The sequence below is a fragment of the Cariama cristata genome, unplaced genomic scaffold (genome assembly GCF_000690535.1).
Source record: "Cariama cristata isolate BGI_N322 unplaced genomic scaffold, ASM69053v1 scaffold19310, whole genome shotgun sequence".
Classification (NCBI taxonomy): Eukaryota; Metazoa; Chordata; class Aves; order Cariamiformes; family Cariamidae; genus Cariama; species Cariama cristata.
The window spans coordinates 37,994-51,110 of record NW_009594371.1 but is presented as its reverse complement, the minus strand read 5'-3'; the positions used below and the strand labels follow the sequence as shown (position 1 = coordinate 51,110).

The following is a 13,117-nucleotide window of genomic DNA, read 5'->3' as shown; positions in this document are numbered from 1 at the left end:
GGGAAATGCTAAGCCTGGGTTGGAGGGAAGAAACTCTTCCCTCTGTACTTCATCTGCCCTGTGCTCAAACCATGGTACAGAAACATGCTCCTCTAAAAACCTTGCCATCACTCGTATACCACTAATGTCACAGATGCAAATACACACACACATGTTCTATGCACATGCATAGAACGCTGTTGGCTCCCTGCATCTATCCCCACACCGGCAGAAGTGTCCAGCCCTGTTAACACCAAATACCTAAACCTTTCCCAGCTTGCCTGTGTCTGCTTTTTGGTTTTTTTGACTTCCATAGCTACTCTCTAGGAGCAACTGAGTTGGAATATAAAGGGATGCTGCACTAACTGCTACTAAACCTAGACTACAGCTCCTCAGTTATAACCAATTCTAGACAAACCTCAAAAATCAGTGTGATCTTTAGGGAGCAAATGGAGAGTGACTTCCCACAGGCGTTGTTCTGAATTACAATCCGGAAGGTGCCAGCATCCATGTTATTGGGGCAAAAATCCTTAGAAAGATAGATAATGTTGTATTAGATCTTTTCCGGCAACTAGACCAGACTTAAACATTTTTGGGAGCTCTAAACAAATGACACTGCAATCTAACTTCTGCTATATTGTCACTTTTTTTTTTTTCACCAAAACTCTGGGCATTTTAGAAGAATCCGGTGGTAGCTCGCTTGGTGGCAGGTTCATATTTGACCAGGAATTTCAAAGAGAACAGCTAAGGAAAAAACCTGAGCTTTTTGTAGCACCAGTCCTGCACAGTCAAAAAGGTAAAAATATTTTTTCTTAAAATTAGTAAAACCAACTGTAATTTGGGGATGACAAAATGTCTCACTGAGTACTGTCTCATTACATGCAATTATTATACATAAGGCTCACACGTTAACCTCTACGTGCTTCTGCCAGAACAAAGATACTGTCAGTTTTGGATGTCTGAGAGAAACGCTTAGCTTTTCACCACCGCACCAATTCCTCTCCCTCGCACATCAGGAAAGGGGGGTCCAGCCCAGGAGTTACTGGTTCAGGATCACACAGCGCCCTCTTGTGCCACTTCTGAGGGATAATGGCTTTGCTCTTACGTGGAAAATCTCTACTGTGTCTGCAGTAGGTACCAGGTTCGGCTCAGCAGTGTTAACTATTTTGCATGGGATAGCCCTTTAATTACTCAGGCTAAACCCTACAATGTAAGCTGTGAAAAGCATATGGATAGGAAAGTGAAAAAAACTGATACCTGAGCTAGGATATAGTCACAGTCTCCCAGGAAATCAAACTTCTCCCCATCAAAGCTCATGTAATGCCCGTTTCCATACACAGTGCAGGTTCCCTTGCAGGGATTGTCTGTGCAGTTCCACTGCCTTTTGTTACAGGTGCTGGGAGGAGAAATGCAAAAAATCACAATCTTTTTATGAAGTGTGGTTTTTCCTTTACCCCAAATAGGGGCAGGGTAATTCAAAGGTTTGTCTTTTGCAGTACTTCAAAGAAAGCAATCATCTCTCACTCTTCCAGGCTTACCCTCTCAACTGTTCTGAGACCATGCCATCAGATGGTTTACTAATCAGAAAGTTCATGTTTACTACCAAGACACATTTGAACTTTTTATATTTCTATTCTATTTTTTTCCCTTGAAATATCTTTGAAATAATTAAGTCTTGGCAGCAGACAGTGTGGATTTAGGAGATAAATTCAAGGTGAAGAACTAAATATTTCAACTGTCTCTGAATATTAATCTGTGAGGTACCATGTGGTTAGTTCTATTTCTGACTACAGTGGTGTGAACAAATATTATCCCTTGTGTACTGGGTCTGGCTGAGATGGAGTTAATTTTCAGCATAGCAGCCCATAGTGCTGTGCTTTGTATTGGTACCTAGAAAGGTGTTGATAAGTTTTGGCTGCTACTGAGCAGTTGTTGCACAGCATCAAGGCTGGCTCTCCAACATTCCCACCTCACCAAGGCTGGGGGTAGGCAAGATCTTGGAAGGGACACAGCCAGGACAGTTGACCTAAACTGACCAAAGGGATATTCCATACCATATGGCATCTGCTCAGTAATAAAAGTAAAGAGAAAGGAGGAGGAGGATGGGCATTTGTTATTATAATATTTGTCTTCTGGAGCAACCACTATCTGTACTGAAGCCCTACTTCCTGGGAAGTGGCTGGACATCACCTGCTGATGGGAAGTAGAGAATAAATCTTTTGTTTTCCTTTGCTTCTGTGCATGACCTTTGCTTTTGCTTTATTAAACTACCTTTATCTGGACCCATGCATTTTTTCCATCTTATTTTCTCCCCTCCCCGTCCTGCTGAGGAAGGGAGTGATAGAGCGGTTTGGTGGGCACCTGGCATCCAGCCAAGGTCAACCCACTACACCTTGACAAACTTTCCCTCCAGGGGGACCACACAGAGAAAATTTTAGTTGTTATACACTTGACAGAGACTGTAATTTTTTTGCCATGTGTGTCCTGTTCTCGTAAGAAAACAAAGCCCTCACTGCAATAAAACCTCTTAATGGTCTCTGTGATTGCAACAACTGCTTATCAGGGTTTGGCTTCACATGTTAAACTCGATGGCTTGTACCAGTGGTGATCAGACCAAAGCATTTCTGGATCTTATTATCTGTGTATCCTCTTGGCAGGACTGTATAGTCTCATCCTGACTAAATAATGAGTAAGGATTCAAAACATTTTACCTACCATGATCAGTAATAACAGTGAAGTCTATGGCAGAGTTATACCAGCAACTGGAGCAACTAGAGCATTCCTTCATCTTATTTGAGAACTACACACCCGGAAGCACTGCAAGTCACTGGAAGATCATTGTGATTCCTCCTTCATCTAAATTCAGTCCTTTTCTGGGGTTCAGCTGTGCCCAACAGACACAGACTCAATTCCCCCTTCTAGAATGACCGGCCACAGACCAACGTGGGTGAGGTTGGTACCTCTAAAGCTGGTGTGGAAGCAGTTTGCAGAAAAGAATGGAAATAATTTGACAGAAGATCTTGGTACTTGTTGTCCCCAAGTGCAGGCTTGTGCAGCGCGGTGCAGAGAGGAAATGTTTCCCCTTTCATTTTTACTAGAAATCTGATGGCTCTAAAGATGAAGAGGAAGGCTTCAGAATAACATCCTGCCCTGTGGGTGCACTATGCACTGACAATTTTAACAGCCTTTGTTATAAAACAAGGCTCCCTGGAATAACATACCATGTGTTGCAGTCCACTTTAATGGTTTCCCCAGGTTTATAAAAGTGTCCTCCATGGACACATGGGCATTGATCTTTGGGAATACATCCTCCACTGCCATCCAATACCAGCCCATCGGGACACATGCAGCCAGAAACACATTCTGTGACATACTGCGAATATAAAGACAAAACACAAGGCAACTCGTTAATGCACAGAAAGTACAGGGAACCAGCAGAGGTGCTAGCTCTGGATGCCAAACTTTTGGATTTTTTTAAAAATGCTGTAACTGTAAGTTAGTGACAATCAAACCACAAGTATCACAGCCACATGCGTAGCTATAACTACTGTGTTATCAGTAAAGTAGTTGGTCTGTGAACAGCGTAACATGTTACAGTCAGCATTTGCTAAGGACAATCATACAGGCACAATCATGTTGTCCCATGCTCCTGCTAGGAGGTGAAGTCCTTACACAGTGCATGTCCTGCGTTTTACAACTTTTCTGACACTCTGATCCAATCGCACCGGGACCTGCAGAGCTGCAGTTGAAGTAATACATAGGAGCTGGGCAATCTATAGGAGGAAGAATACATTTTAGGAAGGTAATTCAGTCAAAGCAACAAGGATGCTGTCAGCAATTGTAAAACAAATGGAACATTTCAGAGGACAGCATGTGTCTCTCATTTACAGTTTCTATTAGTTTTTGCTTCTGGGTGGGGAGAAGGAGGCACATAACTTCTAGGTTTTGGGAAATATCTTCATCTTTTAAAGAATTCAGCAAGTCTGGTGACATCTTTACAAAGACAACTATTACCAATAACCAGCACATTTCAGGGAGAAGGCAAAAATGTGCAGAATACTAAAATGTTACAGAAAGTGAGAGATAACACAGAAAAACATTATAAATATTAGCTGACACCATAACGCCATTATTTAACAAAATCTCACCTTTTACCAGGACAGTTTCTCCAATGCAGTCTAATCTTCCTTGAATGCATTTGCTAAAGAGATTCCATAAAATGAAACACATCAGCTCTTTGCACATTTCTCTCTTGCTAGAGAGAAAGGCACTGCAAAGCTTCACTAGTCACACAAATAACAAATTTCTATCAAAACGAATATTTGGTACAGCTATCAGGTTCACAGACATGAATTACCATCCCCAGAAAGAGGATTAAGACACCCAGCTCTTAAATATTCTTCCTTCATCTGCCACTGGTTTACTGTGTGTTTTCCCTAAATGAAGTTTTTCCTAAGCATCTATTTTCCACACCATGAGATCAGACTGATATTTTCTTAAATAAGAGACCTCTTAAATTATGAAATGCATATGTGTTTACAAAATAGTCTAGAATCCTCAGAAAAAAATATGACATTTGGAAGAGACAGAGAGAGAGAGAGAATATATAGACATCTAAAGATATAAATAAATTATTTAAATAAAACAGCCTTCCCCTGGTGTCTGTTTGCACTGCTGCCCTGAACTGGTTGAAAATGAGAAAAAGACAACTGTTTTTCACTGCAGATGCAAATTAACTATGTCATTTTTAGTATTTTCCACAAAATCTCTCTCTCTCTTTCTCAAAAACTCAGTTTAAAAATTGAAGTTTTGGGGTTTTTTTCCTGGGCTATTTTTATTTTTTAAATAGTCTGCAGGATGGTGTCTTGGAGGGTGTATTTTACTTTGCTTTTTCATTTCAAAGCCAGGAGCTCCCCCAAGCCCCTTGTCTTCTAGAAAATTTGCTCCCATTGTATATGGATATGTTTTACACAATAATGAAATTTGCATAGAGATAGATTGCAAACATTACTCTACTTAACGTGTTTTCAGGTTCTTGTTTGCTAGCAGGAATATAGGATCTTAACCTTTGCTGTGGCTGCACATCCTGCCAGGGGAATATTTGTTTTGGTACAATCTAGGAGAAATTTGTCATTATTCCTTACGGTAAAATGACACCATTCAGGGATTAGAGTAGGGACTTCCCCAGTGAGCCCTGACGTCCCCCAGGTATGCAGCCTTTGCATCATCAGAGCAGCTTACCACATCAGTTTGTCCTCTTGGAAGGAGTTGCCAGGTTGAACAATCTTGCCTTTGTAGTAGCAGGGACAGTCATCTGGAGTTACGCATTCCTCCTCGTCATTGAGGTAGGTCCCTTCAGGGCAACCACAGCCCTCCATAGGAGCAATCTGAACTTTACACAGCAGATCAGGTTCATCCAGCGAGCGGCAAGACTGGTTACAGTACTTCACGCTATAGTTATAAACCATAGTCTCAGGACACTCCTCAGAGGGATCTTTGCAAGAGAAATAAAATGGATGTATGGCCTTCTCTGTGCAATCATTGCTTATGCTGTTAATGCAGCTTTCTGCACGTTGGTAGCCATAAATGTGCTTTTTTCATACTAGAAGACCTTGCCTCCCAGTGGTCTGGGGGAAGTCTGCTCACATAGCCTAAACTACATGACACTCAGCAGGGTATATCTGGACTGAATAAGGGAATCAGTATAATTTTGCGATTTGTATAGTTTACATTTCTATCTTATGCCAAGAGCCGAAACCAACAACTTTTGACTTGTCCTTGTAGATAAAAACTAATTTTCTATCCTTTACTCATGATTCTTTGGCTAATAAACAAGCATATTTTGTGAGGGGTAAATCTGACATTAAATGGGCAGTGTCAAGGAACTCTGGTAATCATTTGATGCTACCAAAGAAAGTGTGTTTGAATTCTCATAAATGTCTTGAGAAAAACTCTTGTTGTCATCCTCTGGGAAAATGAGAAACAGTTTTGAAGACCTCTGGGTGGACCAAAGAGTTAAATACTAAAATCTAAAGAGCTCAACTGACTCTGTAAGACAGTGAAAAGCTAGTTAATTTTCACAAGCTACCAAAACCCAACACTTTCAAAGCTCTGCCGTAAAATCTGCAGTAGTAATCCATAGGGATAACATCAAATTTTGTGAGGAAATATCACCTGCCTTAAGGTTATGGTTTTCAAGAAAGCTTGGCATCCAGATTCCTCTGAAATTCAATGAGAACTGGAGATCTAGTCACCTTGGACCTCTTTCTAACTCTCATCCGCAGATTCAACCCCACAGTTGCTTTTTAGATACACACAGATGTGCTAGAAGGTACAGGGGAGTTGTTCACTGGCAATTGCACTAATCAACTTTGCAGCAATGTTATCACCATAACGGTGATAGGTTCCAGGTTTAAACAAAGCTCTGTACGGTTTTCCAGTCCATGACCATAGTACACTTTCTCAGATTAGTTAGTGTGCTAGGTTTGTGTACACATTCAAAACTACCACCTCCACCAATAAAAACCAGTCGGTTTACTGGTCTTAGCTGGAGCAGACACGATATTCCATGTATAAATTGGGCAGGCCATATTCTCCTACTTTATAGGCATACTATGAAGATGCAGCAACTGGTATTTGTAAATCAAAATAGGCCAAATAAGAAACATACCGATAAAGATGTTGAACATGAGTTTACATCAGATTTACCTGAAGGGGTGTCTCAATTGTTAGCTATTAATGCAATAAAATAATGTGTTTACTTTCTCCCTTTAATTTTTCATAGAGGAAAAAGATCAATTTTGGTAAAGTGAGATCTGGTAAGAAAAAAAAAATACTCACAGCCATAGATTTGTAACCTTGGATTACATATATCACAACTGGAGGCACAAGTGCAGAGAACATGAGCATACCAAAGATACCTTCAAGCTAGCTTGCACAAGGAGCATTAGAAAAACAGTGCCATGACTTAGCAGAAGCTACTAACCCCAATGGTCTTCTGGGTAACCAGTAACTCAAGTAATGGTTCATGCTTCCACTAAAGACTGTGTCACATACATGCACTGCCAAAAGTTAGCTAGTAGGGTTTACTTTTTCCTACTTATTTCCTACACTCTACTGACTGCAATGTAGACATCCGCTTAGGATATAACCTGCCTGAGATGCTGCCCGCAGCCCAGCACAGCTGCAGGAGCTGGAAAAGCCTTTCCAATCCCCACAATGGGACAGACCACTGAGAGTGATTGTTCTGGCCCATTTATTCTTTCATTCATGAATAGCGCAACCTTCAATCTTATCACAGGCATGTTCCCGAAAGATTATTTCTTCTTAAATAAGACCTAAAATGATGGTACTGATTAAACCATTAGCATTTTTCTCCCAAGGTTACTGCACTGTTAAAGTCAATTTTACCTACGGTGCCACGAGTTCACAGATTCTGGTCTAATCCATGCTGCAAACCAGTCTATCTTTGGCATAAAAAAAAAGTCAGTAATTCTATGTCAATAACAAAGCTTTCACTAAACAGGGACTGTGTCTAGTACATAAATCTGCACGATTCTAGGATAATTTGCTATGGACTACATTGTGTTCCCTTTGAATTATTTCAGCACAGGATTGTGAAATTGTTCTTACTGCAACCTTAAATGCCTTTGACAAAGAACCATACCGGTTACATTGTTTGTCTCTTAAATATCCCAGTTAGCCTGTAAGTGAGGCAATTAAACAGATCATAGCTGCATTAAAGTTGCATAAAAATAATTGTTGTTATGTTTCCTATTCAAATGTGTTATTAGTCAAGAAACTCATATCTATTTTCATGTTGATATAGGCAAATCTCACTTGAACCATCTGATTGTCAATGGAAAACTGGAAATGTTGAAGTAAAATTCAGAAGCTGGGACCTGTGAGTTTTACATCCTCAGCTTTGATACCATCTCATACTAAACTCTGGCAGTTCCAAAGAAAAATACATACATATGTGGACTCTGAACCTAGGATTTAGGGACAATGTGTGTGTCTGAGAAGTTTTGTTTCATTTGTTAGATAGTCCTGAGCTGAAAATGCCTTTTAACACATCCACATTCTCAGATATCACCAATATATATTTATTAAAAACCATTACTATTTTACTGTAACATGGAAAATGCAGTTAATGAGAGTGATACCCATTTGTACGGGCAATGTCTGAGACAAGAGGGCTGAGATGAACCACAAAAAAGGTATCAGAATTAAAATACACGGGGAGGCCCATGTGTTCAAAACTAACTTAATTGCAAGTCCTTGTTGTGATTTGATTAATACAACTTAGATTCTTTTGCTTCTCTGAGTATTGAATTCACCTAATATTTTACACAAGGAACACGCATCCTAAGAGTATGAGGTGGACATGAACTGATTTTGGCAGGCAGAAGCATTTTATAGAATATATGCTTATTCTCTTTTTCAAGGACCCACTAACTTGATGACTAAGCACAAAAGATACTGACTCCCACAGACTGGGCTCTCCTGAAGCTGTTCCCCCATATCCCTACTCAAGGTATTTTAGGATGCATACCACAGATGCCCTGCCTCCAGCCCTTCAGGGACATGCTTGCTGCAGCACAGTCTCTGGAATAAGTAGAGAGGACACTACACAGTGCAACTTCACTCTTCTCAGCATTACAGGTGTCATACATACATTTCTAGGGGACAGAAAAAGACATCGGTATTATTATGCCCAGCTCACAGAAAAAAACAGGGAAACATAGCAATTCAAAAAGTAGTCAACCAATATATTTTTTCAAAAGTATGATTACCAATGAAACTTAATTTGTAATATCTCTAAGAAAAAATGTCTGCTAATGAAACAGTATGCAAACCTGAGAAATAAGAAAACAATTACAGTCATGTAACTGCAATGACGTTATGTCTAACACTTTTGAATGGATGAATAATAAGAATTATGAGGGCATCTATAGTTCATTAAAGCACTAAGAAATGTCTATACCAGCCTCGCATGAGAATGTACAATCTAGGACATGTCAAAATATGTCATCTGAAAATATACAGAGCAGAAAATTTTGCACAGCAATGACTGGCAATTGTGTACCTATCTAGTGTGCAGATAAGATACAACCAATTAAATGACAGGTACATAACAGAAGATGGTTTAATAGGGAATCATATGTAACGACATCTAAAGAACTAGTTAGGTAAGCATAAAGGGAATTTAAAGAACAAGTTCTTTTAACTGGGTGGCTGGACAGAAGAACCCAGATACAGCCAGTCACTCAAGAGTAGTAGGGTCATAATGAATAGATGGTGACTTATGCTGCCGTTACTGATGCTATGAAAAATGCTTCCATGAATCATGGGTTAAAATCTGATAAGATCAGCAGAAGTAACAGACATATGCATAAGAAACTGGTTATTACTTTTCCTTAATTGAAAATTGAAAATTCCTATTTTACTTATAATTAACATGAATTCTCAAGTAGACATATTTTCTGAGTGAAACTTGGGAGAGGTAAAGCATAAGTCATATTTTTAAAGGTACCTGAAGACATATTATATTTAGGCAAAATTTCAGGCTCAGGCATTTTCTCAGTAAGTTGTATCACACACATCCCTTACAGGAATTTTCAGTGTTTTCACAGAAACTTCTTTACTATTCACATAAATGCAGTAGCTCTCTAGCTCAGCCAGCTTCCTCAACAGCATTATAGAGCTGTATACCGAGAGTACTTATGGGCAGCTTCTTGCATCCTAAATACGATGAGATTAACATGATTTCACAGTAATAAATAGAATGTAAACAATGTAAATATAGTATTTATTCTCCCTCTAGACATGAATTTTAAACCAAATCAGAGGGAGTCCATCGGGCTGAAAAAACTCTGTTCAAGTCCATACAGAAACACTGATTCAGATTTTCAAAGAGTGAACAGTTTTCAAGAGCAGTAAACCCATTTTTTCCCATTTTGTCTCTGCATCATATATCAGAACTGTCAGTGATGGCAGTCACTTAATATTTTCAGGGCTGCAGACAAAAAGGTCCATTGTATCTTGCATAAACTCTCATTTTGTTATTTTACCATCATCATCAGTGAAGTTCTTTGCAAACAGGCATTACTGTAACCTATTTCACTCCCCTAGGCCAGACTAGCTTCATGCCAGATCAATCTCTGGACTAGATGAAACCACCCATTTAGACCAGGACCTTACCTTGATGTACACAGAAGGGTCTACAACAGAATGGCAGGCAGCAAACACACTGCTTGTATTAGACAGAAGAGCACACCAATGCTGGGCAAATTTTTCTGAAGTGGGAAAAAATATCATTGTCCATAGTCACTTGAACCACATTACTACCTGAATCAATATTCTTATCAGGTATCACACAGAAATAGAATGTCCTGAAGTGTTCAAATAATGCCAGAAGGAAATACAGGGCATTAACACATCACGGTGATAAGCATAGTTGAATGGGTGACCAGCCATCTCCCTAACAGAAAGGTTTCACCTTGCAAGTACTAGCATTATTACTGTGGCTAGATTTGCAGAACATCTGCAAAAACTCCCCATTTTCATCATTTTCTATTAAACATTCCTAATTCTTTATAGACAGGCAATTCTTTACAGTAAAGCAATAACATTGAACATGTAAAAATCAGTGAGCTGTGTGGCTGTGAGCTGCAGCTTTAATTACATGTGGCAATACCTAGAAGAGTACAGTCTGAATCCTACATATCCAAACCTACTCAAAGTGAGAAACCAGACAGGGCATCTAGTACAGTACAATGCTTGCTGAAGTCAATAACTTGATAACTGAAGCTGAAGTCAATAAGTTGATAACTTACTCCTTTTGACTTCAGCACAGCTGCAACAACCTAGATTGGATGAAGATCTTGCCCAAATACTGACAACCAAGTATGCTCTGCCTTAAACCTAAATTCTTCTAATTGACACTGTGTGTGCCTTTCAAGTCATCAGTGAAGAAGTGTTGGCTCTTTCTCCAGCAGTGCAGTCCTTTTGTTTTAAAAGCAAAGCTGTCACCTTAAAGACCTGTAAAAGCCAGTGTGTTCTCTCTAGTTATAGCCTCAAAGGCAGTGGCTTTTGATGTTTCTGAGATTTCTAAAGCTTTTTTGGTTATCCGTCATGTGAAAATTATTTAGCACTGATAATCCAGGGATGAAAAGCCTGCTACCTTTATCCACGCTGTTTGAACAAGGATCTTCAAAGCTGTCCTCAACATCAAAACAGCTGGCTCTAGTTTTCCATGAGTTACCAAAAGCAGAAGCTGAATCTTCCACAGCTCCAGTGACTGTTCTGAAGTCATCAGTTTGGATGTTATTGAAATTGCCACAAAGACCTTGTGTGGGTGGCAGGAAAAAAAAAAAAAAGGCAAAAGAAAAGAAGAAATCACTACATGAGTGGAAAAAGGCGTGGCTTCTAGATGAACACTCTTAGCTCTGTAATGGACCTTGCCTGAGACAAGCCCATTTTCCTTCAGAGACTTCGTGATGTTCCCACAAATCAGACAGGACCCTGTCTTTAGACTGTAATTATTATTTTTCTGCATTACAGTAGCATTTAGTGACAGAATGAAGATTGGAAGCTGCTTAAGTGTGCTTCAGTAAACACTGGCAGGCAGAGAAGTGTCTTCCTCAAAGGCTTATAAGGAAACAAAATCACAAAAGCAAAATGAAACAGGTCAGAGAGACAGGATATAATCCCATTACACAGCTAGGAAACAGAAGCACAAAAAGCTTAAATGATGTGAACAGGAGATTGGTGGCAAAACCAAGAACACAGTCTGCATCTTGCAAGTCTCTGATGAAGGCCTGCTTTTACAGATAGAGTCTAAAAGACCTGCACACACTAAACATCACAGAGATTATCTAATTTTTCTTCAGCAAATTGAAGGGTTTAGCCAATGCTTTGTTTCAGGAAAGCTATAGATTTAACCAGGGGTTCTAACGTACCAAAGTCAACATAAAATCAAATAATTTGTTCCCTTGAAGTGACAGACAAGCAGCTATAACTTGGTCAAGAGCAAACTGAAAGACCATGATGTGTCCTACCAGATGTGCGATTCTGGTAAGAATGATCGACTGTTATGGTGAGCTGCATTACAGGCTTCATTTGCACTCGAATCTGTACTCCAGTTGAGCTCAAGATTTTGATGAAAAATGTAGAAGGTCTGAAGATGATGATGCCATCTAAAGAGGAAAAAAGGAGAAAAAGAAAAAAAAAAAGTATGAACCTGCAAATCTTTATGAAGCTAAGTAAACAGAACTCCAGTTTACCAGTGTATGCAGTGTAACACAGGAATTCCCAGGGAGTCCCAGACCTAGTATCCACCTAAGTCAAGTGATCTAACAATGAGCAGGATCATGTTCTTTTCAGAGAAAAGAGCAGGAATCCCTCTGTGAATAGATGTAGACTAGTCTGAGGAAGATGTGAAGAAGGACATTTACCTTTGCTTACTGGCAGCTTCACAATGAAATTGTTCATGTAGATATTTCCACAGGAACATATTTTTATAGTCTGCAGGGAAAAAGAAAAAAGATAAAGCCCACAGTAGTGAATGCATATGGCATGAGACAGACAACAGAAACCTGACAAGCTTCATTAAGCTTTAAGAAGGAGTGTCTTTGAAACATGATCACCTCTGGCGTCAATCTAATTCAATGTCTGGACGCCATACAGTCATGTAGAGCAAATCTCTAGGCCGTAACAAAAAATAAAAAACCCTTTCCATAAGCAGCAACTTTGATTAAGTGCTCTCACATACCTAAAAGGTTAGCTATCTTTTTGAGAACTACGTGTGAGATGTCACGTGTAGCTGTGGATCCATCTTATTGGAAAAATAACATAACCAAAATGAGAGCTACCTGACCCAAACTGCCTCAGCAGTCAATGGAGGGAGACAGGGCCCTCCAGAAGAACACCTCATATCTTAAGTGGGCTGACTTGTTTTTTGAAGATTCCCATCTTCCTTTATTGACCATAGAAGGAGGTTAGGATGTTGGCTCTCCTAGCAGGGTTAGGACTGTACCAGTTAAATACCACGTGGACAGAATGAATCTGTATAACTTCTAGGAGTGCATAAATACCAGCCCTAACTCAGCTTCCACTGAATTGAGTTTGAATCATG

General features: G+C 39.6%; 1 protein-coding gene across 1 annotated transcript in view; it reads right to left on the bottom strand.

Moving 5' to 3' along the window:
- LOC104159789 (mucin-5B) overlaps window positions 1-13,117 on the bottom strand; it is a 44,374-nt gene that overhangs the window by 19,099 nt on the left and 12,158 nt on the right. The window contains exons 11-21 of the mRNA XM_009697788.1: window positions 12,438-12,507; window positions 12,042-12,179; window positions 11,165-11,329; window positions 10,183-10,277; window positions 8,534-8,660; window positions 5,221-5,473; window positions 4,128-4,180; window positions 3,652-3,752; window positions 3,201-3,352; window positions 1,237-1,375; window positions 398-508 (exon numbers count right to left, since the gene is read on the bottom strand). Coding sequence (XP_009696090.1) covers window positions 398-508; window positions 1,237-1,375; window positions 3,201-3,352; window positions 3,652-3,752; window positions 4,128-4,180; window positions 5,221-5,473; window positions 8,534-8,660; window positions 10,183-10,277; window positions 11,165-11,329; window positions 12,042-12,179; window positions 12,438-12,507 — 1,404 coding nt within the window. The remainder of the gene's footprint in view (window positions 1-397; window positions 509-1,236; window positions 1,376-3,200; window positions 3,353-3,651; window positions 3,753-4,127; window positions 4,181-5,220; window positions 5,474-8,533; window positions 8,661-10,182; window positions 10,278-11,164; window positions 11,330-12,041; window positions 12,180-12,437; window positions 12,508-13,117) is intronic.